Here is a 14,424-nt window from a genome sequence, read left to right as displayed (position 1 = left end):
TCTCAGCAAAAATCTTACAATCAAAGTTTTGATCACTGAGTTTTCAAATATAATTGACCAGAGAGGAACTGTCAAAATCTACAATACGAAGGAAATTGTGAGTAATTGTGCACAGAATACAAAGCTAGCACGCGGGTATGGCAGGTAATCAGGAAATGTAATCGATTATTGGCCCTTGTTTCAAGAGTGTTGGGAGGATCGAAGTAGGGAAGTCTTATTGCAACTGTACAAGGTGCTGATGAGACCACATCTGGAGTACTGTGGACAGGTTTGATCCCCTTATTTCAGGAAAAATATCATTTCATGGAGGCAGTTCAGAGACGGTTTATTGGGATGATCCGTGGTATGGAAGGATTGTCTTGTGAGCAAAAGCTAAACAGGTCGGGACTGTATTTGCTGGAATTTAAAAGAATGAGAGGTGATCTCATTTGAAGCATACAGGATTCTCAAGGGTCGAGAATGTGGTGCTGGAAAAGCACTGCAGGTCAGACAGCATCTAAGGAGCAGGAGAATCGATGTTTCGGGCACTGCTTATTCCTGATGAAGGGCTTATGCCCGAAACGTCGATTCTCCTGCTCCTCGGATGCTGCCTGACCTGCAGTGCTTTTCCAGCACCACACTCTCGACTCTGATGTCCAGCATCTGCAGTCCTCACTTTCTCCTTGGACTGTCAAGGGGCTTACCAGGGTGAATGCTGAGAGGATATCTCCCCCCAGTGGACAGTCTAGGATCTGAAGGCATAGTCTCAAAACAACTTAAGACTTAGATGAGGTGGAGTATCTTCTTTTAGATGGTTGTGAGACTTTGAAGCTGCTTTTAACAGAAAGCTGTGCTGGCAGATTCCTTGAATGTATTGGGTGGCTCAGTGGTTAGCACTGCTGCCTCACAGTGCCAGGGACCCAGGTTTGATTCCAGCCTCGGGTAACTTCTGGGTGGAGTTTGCACATTCTCCCTGTGTCTGTGTGGGTTTCCTACCACGATCCAAAGATGTGCAGGTAAGGGTAAATTGGCCATGCTAAAATGCCCATAGTACTCAGGGATGTATGGGTTAGGTGCATTAGTATGGAAAATGTAGAGTAATAGGGTAAGGAAATGGATCTGGGTGGGATACTCTTCGGCGGATCAGTAAGGACTTGTTGGGCCGAATGACCTGTTTCCACACTGTAGGGGTTCTATGATGATATTTAAACCTGAGCTAGATTCTTGATCAAAAGGGGAATCAAAGGTTATGCGGAAAACTCAGGAAAGTGGATATAAGGAATGTCAGAGCAGACCTGATGAGCAAAATGGCTTTCTCCTGTTCCTATTTGTTATTGGCTTTTCTTTTGATCTTGTAGTGAGGAAAATACAACACGTTATTGCTTTAAACCTTATACAACAAACCCTCTGAATACATACCAAAGAGACTATCAGTACTCATTCATTGTCTGAGGATTTTTATTTTGCGCTTTCACGTCATTAACCTTCCGCAACCTATCCTAATCCTTCTGCCTGTTCATTTATTGAAACCAATGACATTTCCTTTCTGTTCAATTATTGCTTTAAGTCAGCGCTTGAATTTTTTGTGCATCGTTTCATGTGTTCCCTCAAATGTTGAGATGTTTGCTCCAGCCCTGTCGGGTGTTCTATGTTTAAAGCCACATGTGGAAAGATCCAGGTTTCTGCTGAGGTTTAATTGGTTAACAAATGATCCACAGCTTCAGCCAGTGAGGAGGATCTGGGCTCAGCCTTAGACTCCAATTGATCAGTTTACAACCTACTCCTGCTCCATTCTTCTCATCGTATTGGTCTGGAACTGCCGTTAATCACCCAGGCCCCACAGGGAGCAAAAGCATGCACTGTGTAGAAGCTGGAGTGGAACTGAGATTATACCAATTTCTCCATCTGAAATTCTAGGTTATAAAAAAAAGCAAAGTATTGCAGATGATCAGGACCTGATATAAAACAAAGTGCTGAAGAAATTCAGCAAGTCTGGCAGCATCCATGTAGAGAAAATCAGTTAACATTTCCAGTTCAATAGTAGAGAGTGAGATGTGGGACATCTTCTCAGATGGTTGGAGTTCCAACCCGTAGAGAGCTGTGGAGACATAAGCTTTGTATGTTTAAGGCTGAGGTAGATTCTTGATGAGGGGTGAAGATCAAGGATTAGGAGACAAAGCAGGAAAGTGGACTGAGGAATGTTAGGTCAGCCACGATCCGATTGAATGGCGGAGCGGAAACGATGGGCCCTTTTCGCTCGTGTTGACCGAGATTAATGGTGCGGCCTGTACCCAGCAGCCCCTGCGGCGGTGAAAGTCCCCTAGTCACAACAGGAGAGTTGGACACATGCGCAGTACAGCACTGTCCCGCACGCGTGTTGGACGAGATGCCGGTGGGGCTGAGAAACCGACGCTCTGCTCCCGATGAGAGGCGGCAGGGGAGCGGGGAGGCTACAGTAATACCGCCAGCTCTGCACGAGTATCTCCAGGACCGCTTGTGCTACAAGTCTGGTGGGGGGGGGGGGGGGGTTCCTCCAAGGAACCCGTCCGGGACTACACGGGTAGCCGTCGCCATGTTTACCCTTGGAGAGGCGCGCGTGCGCGTTGAGGTGCCGGATTCGTGGTGCACGTGACCGGAAGCAGAAATGATTGACCTATTGATTTTCTTGTGAGTCTGAAGAAATGGAGCCAACCTAGGGAGAGGGAGAGGGATGGGAAAGGGAAAACTGGGAGTGGGAAGAATTGACAGGGAGTTTACTGCTTTGGGGAGCTAAGAAAGAACAAATTGTACAATAGAGAGCAGGATTCTCTGCCCTTAACCTTGTAAACTTCCTCTCACAGGGAATTAAAAGGGCGACACGTGGAAAAATTGGCCAAACACTGCACCGAGGTCTGACTGAATCTCTCAGTTCGACAGGCCCTGACTATCGTTCACCTTTGATTGTCTGACTGCCACCTGAGGGGAAAGGATTCCAAACCTCAGTTTGACTGGAAAAGCACTGACACACGCGAGCTTGGAGTGTCCCTGTGAACTGACAAGCAGGAAGAGCTTTGTTGCAGTTCCACAGACAGTAGGGAGAAAGGTTCGCAGGAAGCTTTGATGGATCGTTCAACCTGCAGTGACGCGCCGCCCATGGATAAATCGTGGCAATGCAGGGATTGTGGGAAAGGATTCAGATTCCCGTCTATGCTGGAAAGCCATCGGCGTCGACACACTGGGGAACGGCCATTCACCTGCAATGACTGTGGGAAGGGATTCGCTCATTTATCCACCTTGCAAAAGCACCAGAGAACTCACACTGGGGAGAAACCATTCACCTGCCATCAATGTGGGAAGACATTTGCTCAGCTGTCCACGTTACGTACGCACCAGAGAACTCACACTGGGGAGAAACCGTTTACCTGTCCTGAGTGTGAGAAAGGTTTTGCTTATTTATCCACATTACATGCACACCAGAGGACTCACACTGGGGAGAAACCATTCACCTGCTCTGAGTGTGAGGAGGGTTTCAGTCATTTATCCAGCTTGCAGAAACACCAGAGTACTCACACAAAGGAGAAACCATTCACCTGCCCAGAGTGTGGTAAGCGATTTACCCAATTCTACAGTTTACGGAGACACCAAAGAACTCACACTAGGGAAAAATTGTTCACTTGTCCCAAGTGTGGGAAGGGATTCACTCAGTCATCTGCCCTGCTGACGCACAAAAGAGTTCACACTGGGGAGAGACCTTTCCAATGCCCAGACTGCGGGAAGTGTTATAAAAGTTCTGGGGAATTGATGTCCCATCAACTTGTTCACACTGACGAAAGACCGTTCAGGTGCTCTCACTGCGGGACTGGGTTCAAGCGATCCTCTCACCTCACTGCACACCTACGAATTCACAGAGTGGAGCCACTGTTTACCTGCTCCAAGTGTGGAAAAGGCTTCTCTCAGTCATCCAAGCTACTGAGGCACCGGCGAGTTCACAAGTGACTGTAGGAGTTGGACTTTGCTGTTTACTGCTTTTGTGAATCACATCAGGACTCAACCTGTGGATAATCCAAGGTGGGTAAGAAATAGTGTCTCAGCTGCTCTCTTCCATGGCTCAGTGCTCCCAGACATGGAACAGAAGCTCCTTTACAGCTGGGTTTAGAATCTGGAAGAGAAACAAGCTGTAAAGTCAGAGATTGAGTTCAAACTGGGATCTGTTATTTAACTGAAACTGAAACAGCAGGTTTAAGTTCTAAGTCTGAAAATGACCATTGGTCACAATAGTCTGAGGATTTTAAAAGTTCATGTGAGATTCCTGATTCTCTTAATGTAAGGCCGAGAACAAAATCAACTTGCATTTATAGCAAACATTTCACATTGTCGTGTCCCTGGGTGTTTCATACATGATCAAAAGCTTGGTTGTAAAGTTTGAGTTTAAGAATTATCTTAAAGGAGGGAGAGAGAGGAAGGGAAGGAATTTCAGAGCTTGGGGCCTTGGCAGGATGGCCACTGATTGTGGAAGGATTTCATTGCGGAACAGTAAAGGCTCAGAATTAGAGAGGGACTGGAAGCCGTAAGGCCAGACAAGATCCCAAGAAAGTGACTGGCTCCACAGAACTTCAAAACTCTATGCAATGGGTGCATGCAGGTTGTTACCATGACGGTGCGGGACATGTCTGCTGCTTTAAACAGCAAATGACAGATACTGTCTCCATGAGCTTATAGCATGTCAGTGATTCCCCACTAAGCTCGTCTGCAGTGAGCTGGGAGTAATGGTTTAATGCTGCTCTAGGAGAGCGTTGATGGAGAAAGGAGACACAGAAATGGGAATCCCACTCAAAGCACTCCCATTTCTCACCCTGTAAACACCATTCCCCCTTCACCCCCACCCCCGCCCTCCCTGCATCCCTGAGGCAGTAGGCGACACATTGCAAAAGCAGTCCTTCATGGTAATCTTAGCCAGTGTGGGAAATGAATCTATGCGGTCGGCATCACTCTGCATTGCAAGTCAACTGAGCGCACTGCCAGACCGTCACATGATTAAGTGAGGTGAGCATTGCTCACATGAACTGTGATTGGGAACAGGGAGGGGGATGATATACAGGATAAAAGAGACCCTTTTGAGAAAATGCCATGCTGTGAAGAGGAACCCAAATCTCTGATTTCTCCTTTTTCGAAATCTCAAAATATACTCTGATTGGAACATTAAAACCTGCAAGATTTTAATCTTGTTGCAATCACTTCTCATTGATGACACAGGGGGATTCAACTGGTCCTCGCATTTATAGTATTCAAAAATAAAGATCTTACAAAATGTTTACTCAGAAAATGGTTTCTCTGACTCCAGGGATGGTCTGATTTTGACCCAAAGTTTCAAGTTGGGCCTTGAGCATGTATAATCAGGCCTAGATACACGGAATACCATTACTAAATCCCCTTCATCCCCAATATTAATTATCCTAACATAGGTTACTGGGCCTTCAGCTGCCTGGGACCTAAACTCTGGAATTTCCTCCCTGGCCCCCTCCAACTTTCGATTTCATTTTCCTCTTTTCATATACTCCTTATCATCTACCTCTTTGGCTTAGAATTTGGTCATCTGATTTAAAATGTCCCAATGAATCTGGCAAATCTTTGGGCCTTTCATTAGTTGATCAACCCAATATTAGTAGTTGCTGTTGTTCAGTGAGGTCTGATCACTGATTGAGTGAGTGAATCTATATAAATGTAGCTTAGAGACCTCTATAAGGTCACCCCTCAGCCTCCGATGCTCCAGGGAAAACAGCCCCAGCCTGTTCAGCCTCTCCCTGTAGCTCAGATCCTCCAACCCTGGCAACATCCTTGTAAATCTTTTCTGAACCCTTTCAATTTTCACAACCTCTTTCCGATAGGAAGGAGACCAGAATTACACGCAATATTCCAACAGTGGTCTAACCAATGTCCTGTACAGCCACAACATGACCTCCAAACTCCTGTACTCAATACTGTGACCAATAAAGGAAAGCACACCAAACGCCTTCCTCACTATCCTATCTATCTGCGATTCCACTTTCAAGGAGCTATGAACCTGCACTCCAAGGTCTCTTTGTTCAGCAACACTCCCTAGGACCTTACCATTAAGTGTATAAATCCTGCTAAGATTTGCTTTCCCAAAATGCAGCACCCCGCATTTATCTAAATTAAACTCCATCCGCCCTTCTTAAACAGTGGCACCACGTTTGCCAACCTCCAGTCTTCCAGCACCTCACCTGTGACTATCGATGATACAAATATCTTAGCAAGAGGCCCAGCAATCACTTCTCCAGCTTCCCACAGAGCTCTCTGGTACACCTGATCAGGTCTGAGGGATTTATCCATCTTTAACCGTTTCAAGACATTCAGCACTTCCTCCTTTGTAATCTGGACATTTGTAAGATGTCACCATCTATTTCCCTACAGTCTATATCTTCCATATCCTTTTCCACAGTAAAGACTGATGCAAAATATTCATTTAGTATCTCCCCCATTTTCTGTGGCTCCACACAAAGTCTGCCTTGCTGATCTTTGAGTGGCCATATTCTCTCCCTAGTTACCCTTTTGTCCTTAATATATTTGTAAAACCCCTTTGGATTCTCCTTAATTCTATTTGTCAACGCTATCTCATATCCCCTATTTGCCCTCCTGATTTCTCTCTTAAGTATACTCCTACTTTCTTTAAACTCTTCTAAGGATTCACTCGATCTATCCTGTCTATACCTGACATATGCTTCCTTCTTTTTCTTAACCAAACCCTCAATTTCTTTAGTCATCCAGCATTCCCTATAGCTACCAGCCTTTCCTTTCACCCTGACAGGAATATACTTTCTCTGGATTCTTGTTATCTCATTTCTGAATTCCCATTTTCCAGCCGTCCCTTTACCTGCGAACATCTGCCTCCAATCAGCTTTCGAAAGTTGTTGCCTAATCCCGTCAAAATTGGCCTTTCTCCAATTTAAAACTTCAACTTTTAGATCTGGTCTATCCTTTTCCATCACTACTTTAAAATGAATAGAATGTTTTAAACATTCCTCTTCCTCTGGAATTTCATTCCACCCACTAACCTCTGTGCGTAAAAAAAATTTATCCATGAGTTTTTAAAATCTTTCTCCTCTCACCTTAAAAATATGTCTCCTGGTCTTGAAATCCCCCAACCTTGGGAAAGGACACCTGCCATTCACCTTATCTATACTCCCTTGTGATTTCATAACCCTTTATCAGGGCACCCCTCAACCTCCTACACTCCAGTGACAAAAGTCCCAGTTTGTCCAGCCTCTCCTTACAATTCAAATTCTCCATTCCCAGCAACATCTCATTGGACCCTCTTCAGCTGAAATTCCCTTCCTATAACATGGAGACCAGATGAAGCCTCACTCATGTCCAGTACTACCTTAACATTACATTCACCCACTTATCTAGGCAACCGTGGAAAATTCCATTATATTCCTGCCTTGTGCCTTGAGGGTTTTGGACATATTCTGGGGAGTCAAGAGGTGATTTACCAGGGAGAGGAATGGAGTTGGAGCGAGGGGATTAAACCAACGGCTTCGGTTTACAAATGTGAAATCTGAGGATAATCCACCACTGGATATAAGAGAAACAATGTGATCAAAGGGGTAAGACGAGTGGTGAGGTGGAGCTGTCAGAGTCCATGTGACAACAGACATTAGTTTTCAGATGATGGGGACATGTCGATTAGGAATAAGCAGAGGCAAAGGCAGAATGGGGACACCAGAGGGAACAGCGGAAGACTTTGCAAGTGGAATGTTGACAGAGAAGAACGGAACCAGGAGAGGGCAGCCCCACCCAGCTGGACAACAGTGGAGAGGCATCAGAACAGACTGACATGGTCATCCTTGTCCAAGGTTGCAAGCAGGCCAAGATGGATGAGGAGTCGTGGCTTACCCCAATCAAGCAGGATGTTATTTGCAGCTAGTCAGGATCTGTTTCAGTACTGTGGCAGGGGCAGAAATCGGATTTCAATCACAGAGTTCTGGGAAAGATGGACTGGGGCTTGGGAGGGTGATGAAATGTTCCAGGACATTGGAGAGGAAAAGGAGATTGGAAGCGGGGGGGGCAACGGTTTGCAAGGACGGGCTGGTCAACGTTCGTTTAAGAGGTTTGAAGAAGAGTAGGAAAAGGGAGATAAGTATTCACATTATCAACAGATATGGGGGAGTTGGGCAATCAGCAATTGAAGAGCGAGCCAGGTTGATGAAGCTGGAGGTGGGTCTCAGGCAGAATGGGCTCAGAGGCGAGACCAGAGAGAAACTAAAGAAAACTGTGGGTTTATGCTTAGGCGAGGGGGGGCATCTTCAGGGATGGTTTGGCCCAGTGGACTACTGAATCAGTCAAAAGCAGCAGCTGATCAGGTTGTCATGAAGATGGAGACAGAGGAGCTCCATGAGCTGTTCAAGCTGCTTGTTGGAGGTGAGGATGGGTGGGGGGAAAACGGGAATGTTCCTTCAGAAAGAAGGAACTGGCGTTAGAAATATTAAGACTCGAAACACTGTGTTTAGCAGAAAGCTGATTTATTGACTTTTATACAGAATGTTCATATCTGTAACGTTATTAAGGTCAACAGACACACCGCAATGGACATGGTTCAGTCCTCAATGTGACTAACAGCAAAATCCAATCACTAGTTATTCGTGAACTCATCTCAGTGGGTGGAATGACTGAGGTGAATCACTTCATACAGAGCAGGTGAACAGTCATTTCCCCAGTGTGAACCCGCTGGTGTTCGTGGAGGTCAGACGATCGCCTGAACCCAGTCGCACAGTGAGAGCACCTGAACGGTCTCTCGTCGGTGTGAATACGTTGATGGGACATCAGTTCCCCAGAACTTTTAAAGCATTTCCCACAGTCTGGGCATTTAAAAGGTCTGTTGTCAGTGTGAACACGCTGATGGGTCATCAGTTCCCCAGAACTTTTAAAGCACTTGCTGCACCCTGGACACTGAAAAGGCCTTTTGTCAGTGTGAACTCGCTGGTGTATCAGCAGGTGGGATGACTGAGCGAATCCTTTCCCACACTCGGAGCAGGTAAATGGCCTCTCTCCAGTGTGAACCCGCTGGTGTACGATAAGGTCAGACGATCGCCTGAACCCAGTCCCACACTGAGAGCACTTGAACGGCCTCTCATCAGTGTGAACACGTTGATGGGACATCAGGTCCCCAGGACTTTTAAAACACTTCCCGCAGTCTGGACACTTAAAAGGTTTCTCATCAGTGTGAACCCGCTGGTGTTTCAACAGGTCAGATGACTGAGTGAATCCCTTCCCACACTCAGAGCAGGTGAATGGCCTCTCCCCGGTGTGAATTCGCTGATGTACAGTGCGTTGAGACGAGTGCTTGAACCCTGTCCCACAGTGGGAGCACTTGAATGGTCTCTCATCAGTGTGAACACGTTGATGGGACATCAGTTCCCCGGAACTTTTATAGCACTTCTCACAGTCCGGGCATTTAAAAGGTGTCTCTCCAGTGTGAACCCGCTGGTGCGTCAACAGGTGGGATGATGTAGTGAATCCCTTCCCACACTCCGAGCAGCTGAACGGTCTCTCCCCGGTGTGAACGCGCTGGTGTATCAGCAGACTGTGTAAGTGAGCCAATCGTTTCCCACACTGGGAGCAGGTAAACAGTTTCTCTCCAGTGTGAGTGCGCCAGTGAATCTCCAGCTCGGATGGGTAATTGAATCCCTTCCCACAGTCCGTGCATTTCCACGGCTTCTCCCCGTTGTGACTGCGCTGGTGCCTTTTCAGCTGTGATGGGTAATCAAAGCCTTTCCCGCAGTTCCCACATTTCCACCATTTTATGCCAGTCTGACCACACTTGTGCCTCGACAGGTCAGACGGTCGGCTGAAGCCTCGTTCACACACAGAACACATGTACGGTTTCTCCCCAGTGGGAACGCTGCGTTTTTCTTCCATGTCTGAAGCCCAGTGATATTTGGGTTACAATATACTGGGTGAATCCATCAGATCCTCTGTGATGTTTGGTTTCAGTTTCCCAACTGCAAAAGGACTCCTTTAAATACTCTGCAACATGAGTTGAAAAACAAAGGGAGTGAAGAAGAATCATATGAAAACTCAACAGCAGATGGAGAGATTTAAGTGATGAACGTAGTTATTTGTGCGACTGGCACCATGAAACTGCTGGATTGTCCTAAAACCAGAAATGGTTTATGAGGAAAGGGAATCTGCTATTCAATGTGGGTGTACACAAAATCCTGGCTTCACTGGATGGGGGACGGAGAAGGAGAGAGAAAAAGGGGTGAGAGAGACAGGGGGTGAAACAGAGGGATTGTAGATATTTACAATTCAACCAGTATTTTAACAGCATCTTCCAAATCCTCACTGTGAAGGACCATGGTACAGCATGAACACGACCACCTCCAAGTCACACACTGTCCTGACCTGCCTGGCATCCAGTAATAGATGAACAGAGGTGTTAACCATTTAAATGTTAGGAAGGCCGAAGCCATCATCTATAGCCTGTACAAGTTTCTAATCCCTCACCAACTTCTCCATCACAGTTATTGGTAATTGTCTGAGACTGAACCAGACTGTTCACACCCAGAGTCATACAGCACAGAACCTGACCCTTCAGTCCATTCCAACCATAATCCCAAACGAAACCAATTGCACCTACCTGCGCTTAGCTCATATTCCCTCTAAGCAATTCTTATTCATGTACTTATCTAAATGTCTTTTAAACCGTACCCATGTCTGCCACTTCCTCTGGGATTTAATTCCACAGATGAACCACACCCGACGCAAAAATGTTACCCCTCATATCTTTATCCTCTCACCTTAAAAACATGCTCACCGGTCTTGAAGACTCCCATCCTGGGGGAGGGGGAAGTTTTCATTTCGTGACAAGCTTCCAACTAGATTTTGACAATATCAAGTTGGCGTGTTTTCACCTCAGAAACACAAACAGGAATTGCTGGAAATCCTCAGCAGGTCAGGAAGCGTCAAAAGAGTAAACGTGTCTTCCTCAAAACTGAAACCTGGAAGGGTTTCAGTAAATGAAATAGGATTGAAAGGTGTGTAATTTTCTTTTTTTATTATTATTATTATTATTATTCACACATGGGACCTGGTTATTGCTGGCTGGCCAGCATTTATTATCCATCCTGAGTTGCCCTTGATAAGGTGGTGATGGTGATGGTGATGAGCTGCCTTTTGGGACCATGCTGCAGTCTTACTTTGAGGTTTTGGGTTCACGGCAGACGTTCAGAAGAATCCAACATTTCTTTTAGCTTCGAGTTTGTTCTGTGTGAATACTCCCCCCCCCCTTCCATCCATCCCCTGGCGAAGGAGGGAGGTGCATTCCCCCCCCCATTGCCCTTCGCCCCCATAAACATGGCGGCCACAAGGGGCAACATTGTCCCAATAAAGATGGCGGCGGTGACTGGGGCCTGTCACCACCTGAGGCCTGCAGCCGCTTCCCCCTTGAGAGGAGTAGAGACACCGAGAGTTTCCAATTCGCGTCCGGAGACCTATGCCGGATGTTTACCGCACCAGCCAGTCCCCGTTACCCCCTGCCGCTCTTCGCGGTCTCAGCCCCCACCTCCCCCACCTTACCATCTCCTCAGCAACGCCAACCCCCTCCGTCAAGACTTCGATCACATTGGAACTGCGACTGCGCGGGGCGGAAGTTGGGCACGTGTCTCCACGCGGTGCTGGCCTTCACTCACCCCCCCCAACCCCTCCCATTGGTTGGAGGACCAGTTGCGCCCGTTCGGTCCTCCAGCCCCGCCCCCCCACCTCATTCGCTTCCGCTGTTTTGACAGCGGCTCGCGCCTCCAACCCCGCCCCTCCCCATTCTGCCCAACGGTTGGAGGACCAGCCGCGCCACAACACGGTTCCTCCAGCTCCGCCCCTCATTCACCCCCATTGGTTTTTGAGGACCAGCCGCTTCCCGCACGGTCCTCCAGCCCCGCCCCCTTCCCGTAGATCTTCGGCCGGATTCATTCATAAAACAAAACAGCTGCCAGACGCTGGGTATCTGAAACTAAAGCGTATTTGCTGGAGAAACTCATGCAGCATCTGTGGAGAGAAGGGAGAGTCAATGTTTCTAGTCCAGTGACCCTTCTTCAAAACTGATGGTATCTATGAAAAGGTGGTACATAGGCTGAAGACAAGGGGGCGGGGTTAGCCAGTAAGGAGTCAGAGGGAGGGACAGCCAGAGATGGAACCAAAGAGAACCAAAAACTACAGTTAGGGAGACAAAAGGATGGATGGCAGAACGACAGAAAGAAAAGCTGCAGTTCCCTGAGACTTCCAATTGCTTGCCACACCATCCTATTCTCTGGTCAACATTTCTGCTTCAGGCCTGTTACAGGAAGGCTCAGCAAAAGCTGGAGGAACAGCATCGTGAGTTTCCAACTGGCGACCCTTCAGCCTTCAGGACTCAATAATTTGACTTCTATAATTTTACACATTTATATACACACACAAACCCCATCCCGAGGAAGGGTCACATGACCTGAAATGTTAACTCTTGATTTCCCTCGACAGACCTGCTTAGCTTTTCAGCAATTTCTGATTTTGTTTCTGATTCACAGCATCCACAGTTCTTTCAGTTTCTATGAGTTTACAATTTGAACAACAACTTCCATGTCCTTGACCCACTCCCACACCCTGTCATGACATGGGTTCCTGATGAAGGGCTTTTGCCCGAAACGTCAATTTCGAAGCTACTTGGATGCTGCCTGAACTGCTGTGCTCTTCCAGCACCACTAATCCAGAATCTGGTTTCCAGCATCTGCAGTCATTGTTTTTACCTATGGGGTGCTTTCAGCTCAGCCAATCCATTTTCACCAACTTATGGCCCCCATAGTCAACTTTTCTTTCTCCCTGCCATACTATTATCCGTTGATTTGTCTCCCTAATGGTTGTTCTCTCTCTCTCTCTCTCTCTCTCTCTCACAACTCAATTTCCGCCTATCTGATCACTTCTCCCTCCCCCCATCCCAGGTAAAGTTAAAGTTGCCACCATATTACCAGACATCACATAGTTTTGGCAAATTAGGTTAATGAGAATCCAAAGGGATCCAACAAATACATTTATGACAAAGAGAACTAGGGAAGGAACAGGGTCTCTTAAAAAATCAGCTAGGCCACCTATGTGTGGAACCGCAGAAGATGGGGGACAGACTAAACACATATTTTGTATTAGTGTTTGCTGTGGAGAAGGATATGGAAGATAGAGAATGTGGGGAAATAAATAGCGACCTCATGAAAAATGTCCCTATTACAATGCATACTTAAAATGCATAAAGGTGGATGAATCGTCGGGACATGATTAGGTATACCTTAGAATTCTGTGGGAAGCTAGGGAAGTGATTGCACTGCCCCTTCTGAGATATTTGTATCATTGACAGCCATCGGTTGAGGTGCAGAAAAACTGGAGGTTAGCTAATGTGGTGCCACTATTTAAGAAAGGTAGTAAGGAAAAGCCAGTGTACTAAAGACCTGTGAGCCTGACATCAGTAATGGGCATGTTGTTGGAGGGAATCCTGAGGGACATCTATTTGGAAAGGCAGGGGCCGAGGAGAGATAGTAAACATGGCTTTGTGTGTGAAAAATCTTGCCTCACTAACTTGATTGAGATTTTGAAGTAACAAAGAGGATTAATGAGGGAAGAGAGATGAACACGATCTATATGGACTTCAGTAAGGCGTTTGACAAGGTTCTTCATGGTAGACTGGTTAGTGCGGTTAGATCATATGGAATATGGGGAGAACTAGCCATTTGGATTCAGAACTGACCTGAAGTTAGAAGACAGAGGGTGGTGGTGGTGGTGAAGAGTTGCCATCAGACTGGAGGCCTGTGGCCAGCAGTGTGCCACAAGGATCAGTGCTGGGTCCACTGCTTTTTGTTATTTAAGTAAATGACTTGGATGTGAACATAGGAGGTATAGGTCATAGGTTTGCAGATGACACCAAAATTGGAGGTGTAGTGGACAGTGAAGGTTACCTCAGAGTAAAACAGGATCGTGATCACATGGGCCAATGGGCTGTAGAGTGGCAGAAGGAAATGAGATGCAGCATTTCGGAAAGTCAAATGAGGGCAGGACTTATGGTAAGGCCCTGCAGAGGGTTGCTGAACAAAGAGACCTTGGAGTGCAGGTTCATAGTTCTTTGAAAGTGGAGCACCAGGTAGACAGGATAGAGAAGAAGGCACTTGATATGCTTACCTGTGTTGGTCAGTGACGATAGGAATTGGGAGGTCATGTTGCAAATGTACAAGACATTGGCTCCTCCACTTTTGGAATACTGTGTCTAATTCTGGTCTCCCTGCCAGTGGAAGGATGTTGTGAAATTTGAAAGGGTTCAGAAAAGATTTACAAGGATGTTGCCAGGGTTGGAGGGTTTGAGCAACAGGGAGAGCTTGAATAGACTGGGGATATTTTCCCTGGAGCAATGGAGGCTGAGGGGTGATCTTTTAGAGG

At 46.7% G+C, this 14,424-nt stretch overlaps 2 protein-coding genes across 2 annotated transcripts in view; one reads left to right on the top strand and one right to left on the bottom strand.

Annotated features, from left to right (window-relative positions):
• LOC140461021 (uncharacterized) overlaps positions 1 to 11,535 on the bottom strand; it is a 52,459-nt gene extending 40,924 nt beyond the window's left edge. Inside the window, exon 1 of the mRNA XM_072555809.1 lies at positions 8,927 to 11,535. Coding sequence (XP_072411910.1) covers positions 8,927 to 9,894 — 968 coding nt within the window. The 5' untranslated portion in view covers positions 9,895 to 11,535. The remainder of the gene's footprint in view (positions 1 to 8,926) is intronic.
• On the top strand, positions 2,820 to 5,238 carry LOC140461012 (uncharacterized). The gene has a single exon (XM_072555791.1). The coding sequence runs from the start codon at positions 3,079 to 3,081 to the stop codon at positions 3,952 to 3,954; it is 876 nt and encodes a 291-aa protein (XP_072411892.1). The 5' UTR covers positions 2,820 to 3,078; the 3' UTR covers positions 3,955 to 5,238.
• Positions 11,536 to 14,424: the final 2,889 nt, after the last annotated feature.

Source organism: Chiloscyllium punctatum, chromosome 36 (genome assembly GCF_047496795.1).
Source record: "Chiloscyllium punctatum isolate Juve2018m chromosome 36, sChiPun1.3, whole genome shotgun sequence".
Taxonomy (NCBI): Eukaryota; Metazoa; Chordata; class Chondrichthyes; order Orectolobiformes; family Hemiscylliidae; genus Chiloscyllium; species Chiloscyllium punctatum.
This window is presented reverse-complemented; position numbering and strand designations above follow the sequence as displayed.

Coding starts and splice junctions, on each gene's coding strand:
- LOC140461012 (XM_072555791.1), top strand. CDS start 3,079: ATGGATCGTTCAACCTGCAGTGACGCGCCGCCCATGGATAAATCGTGG.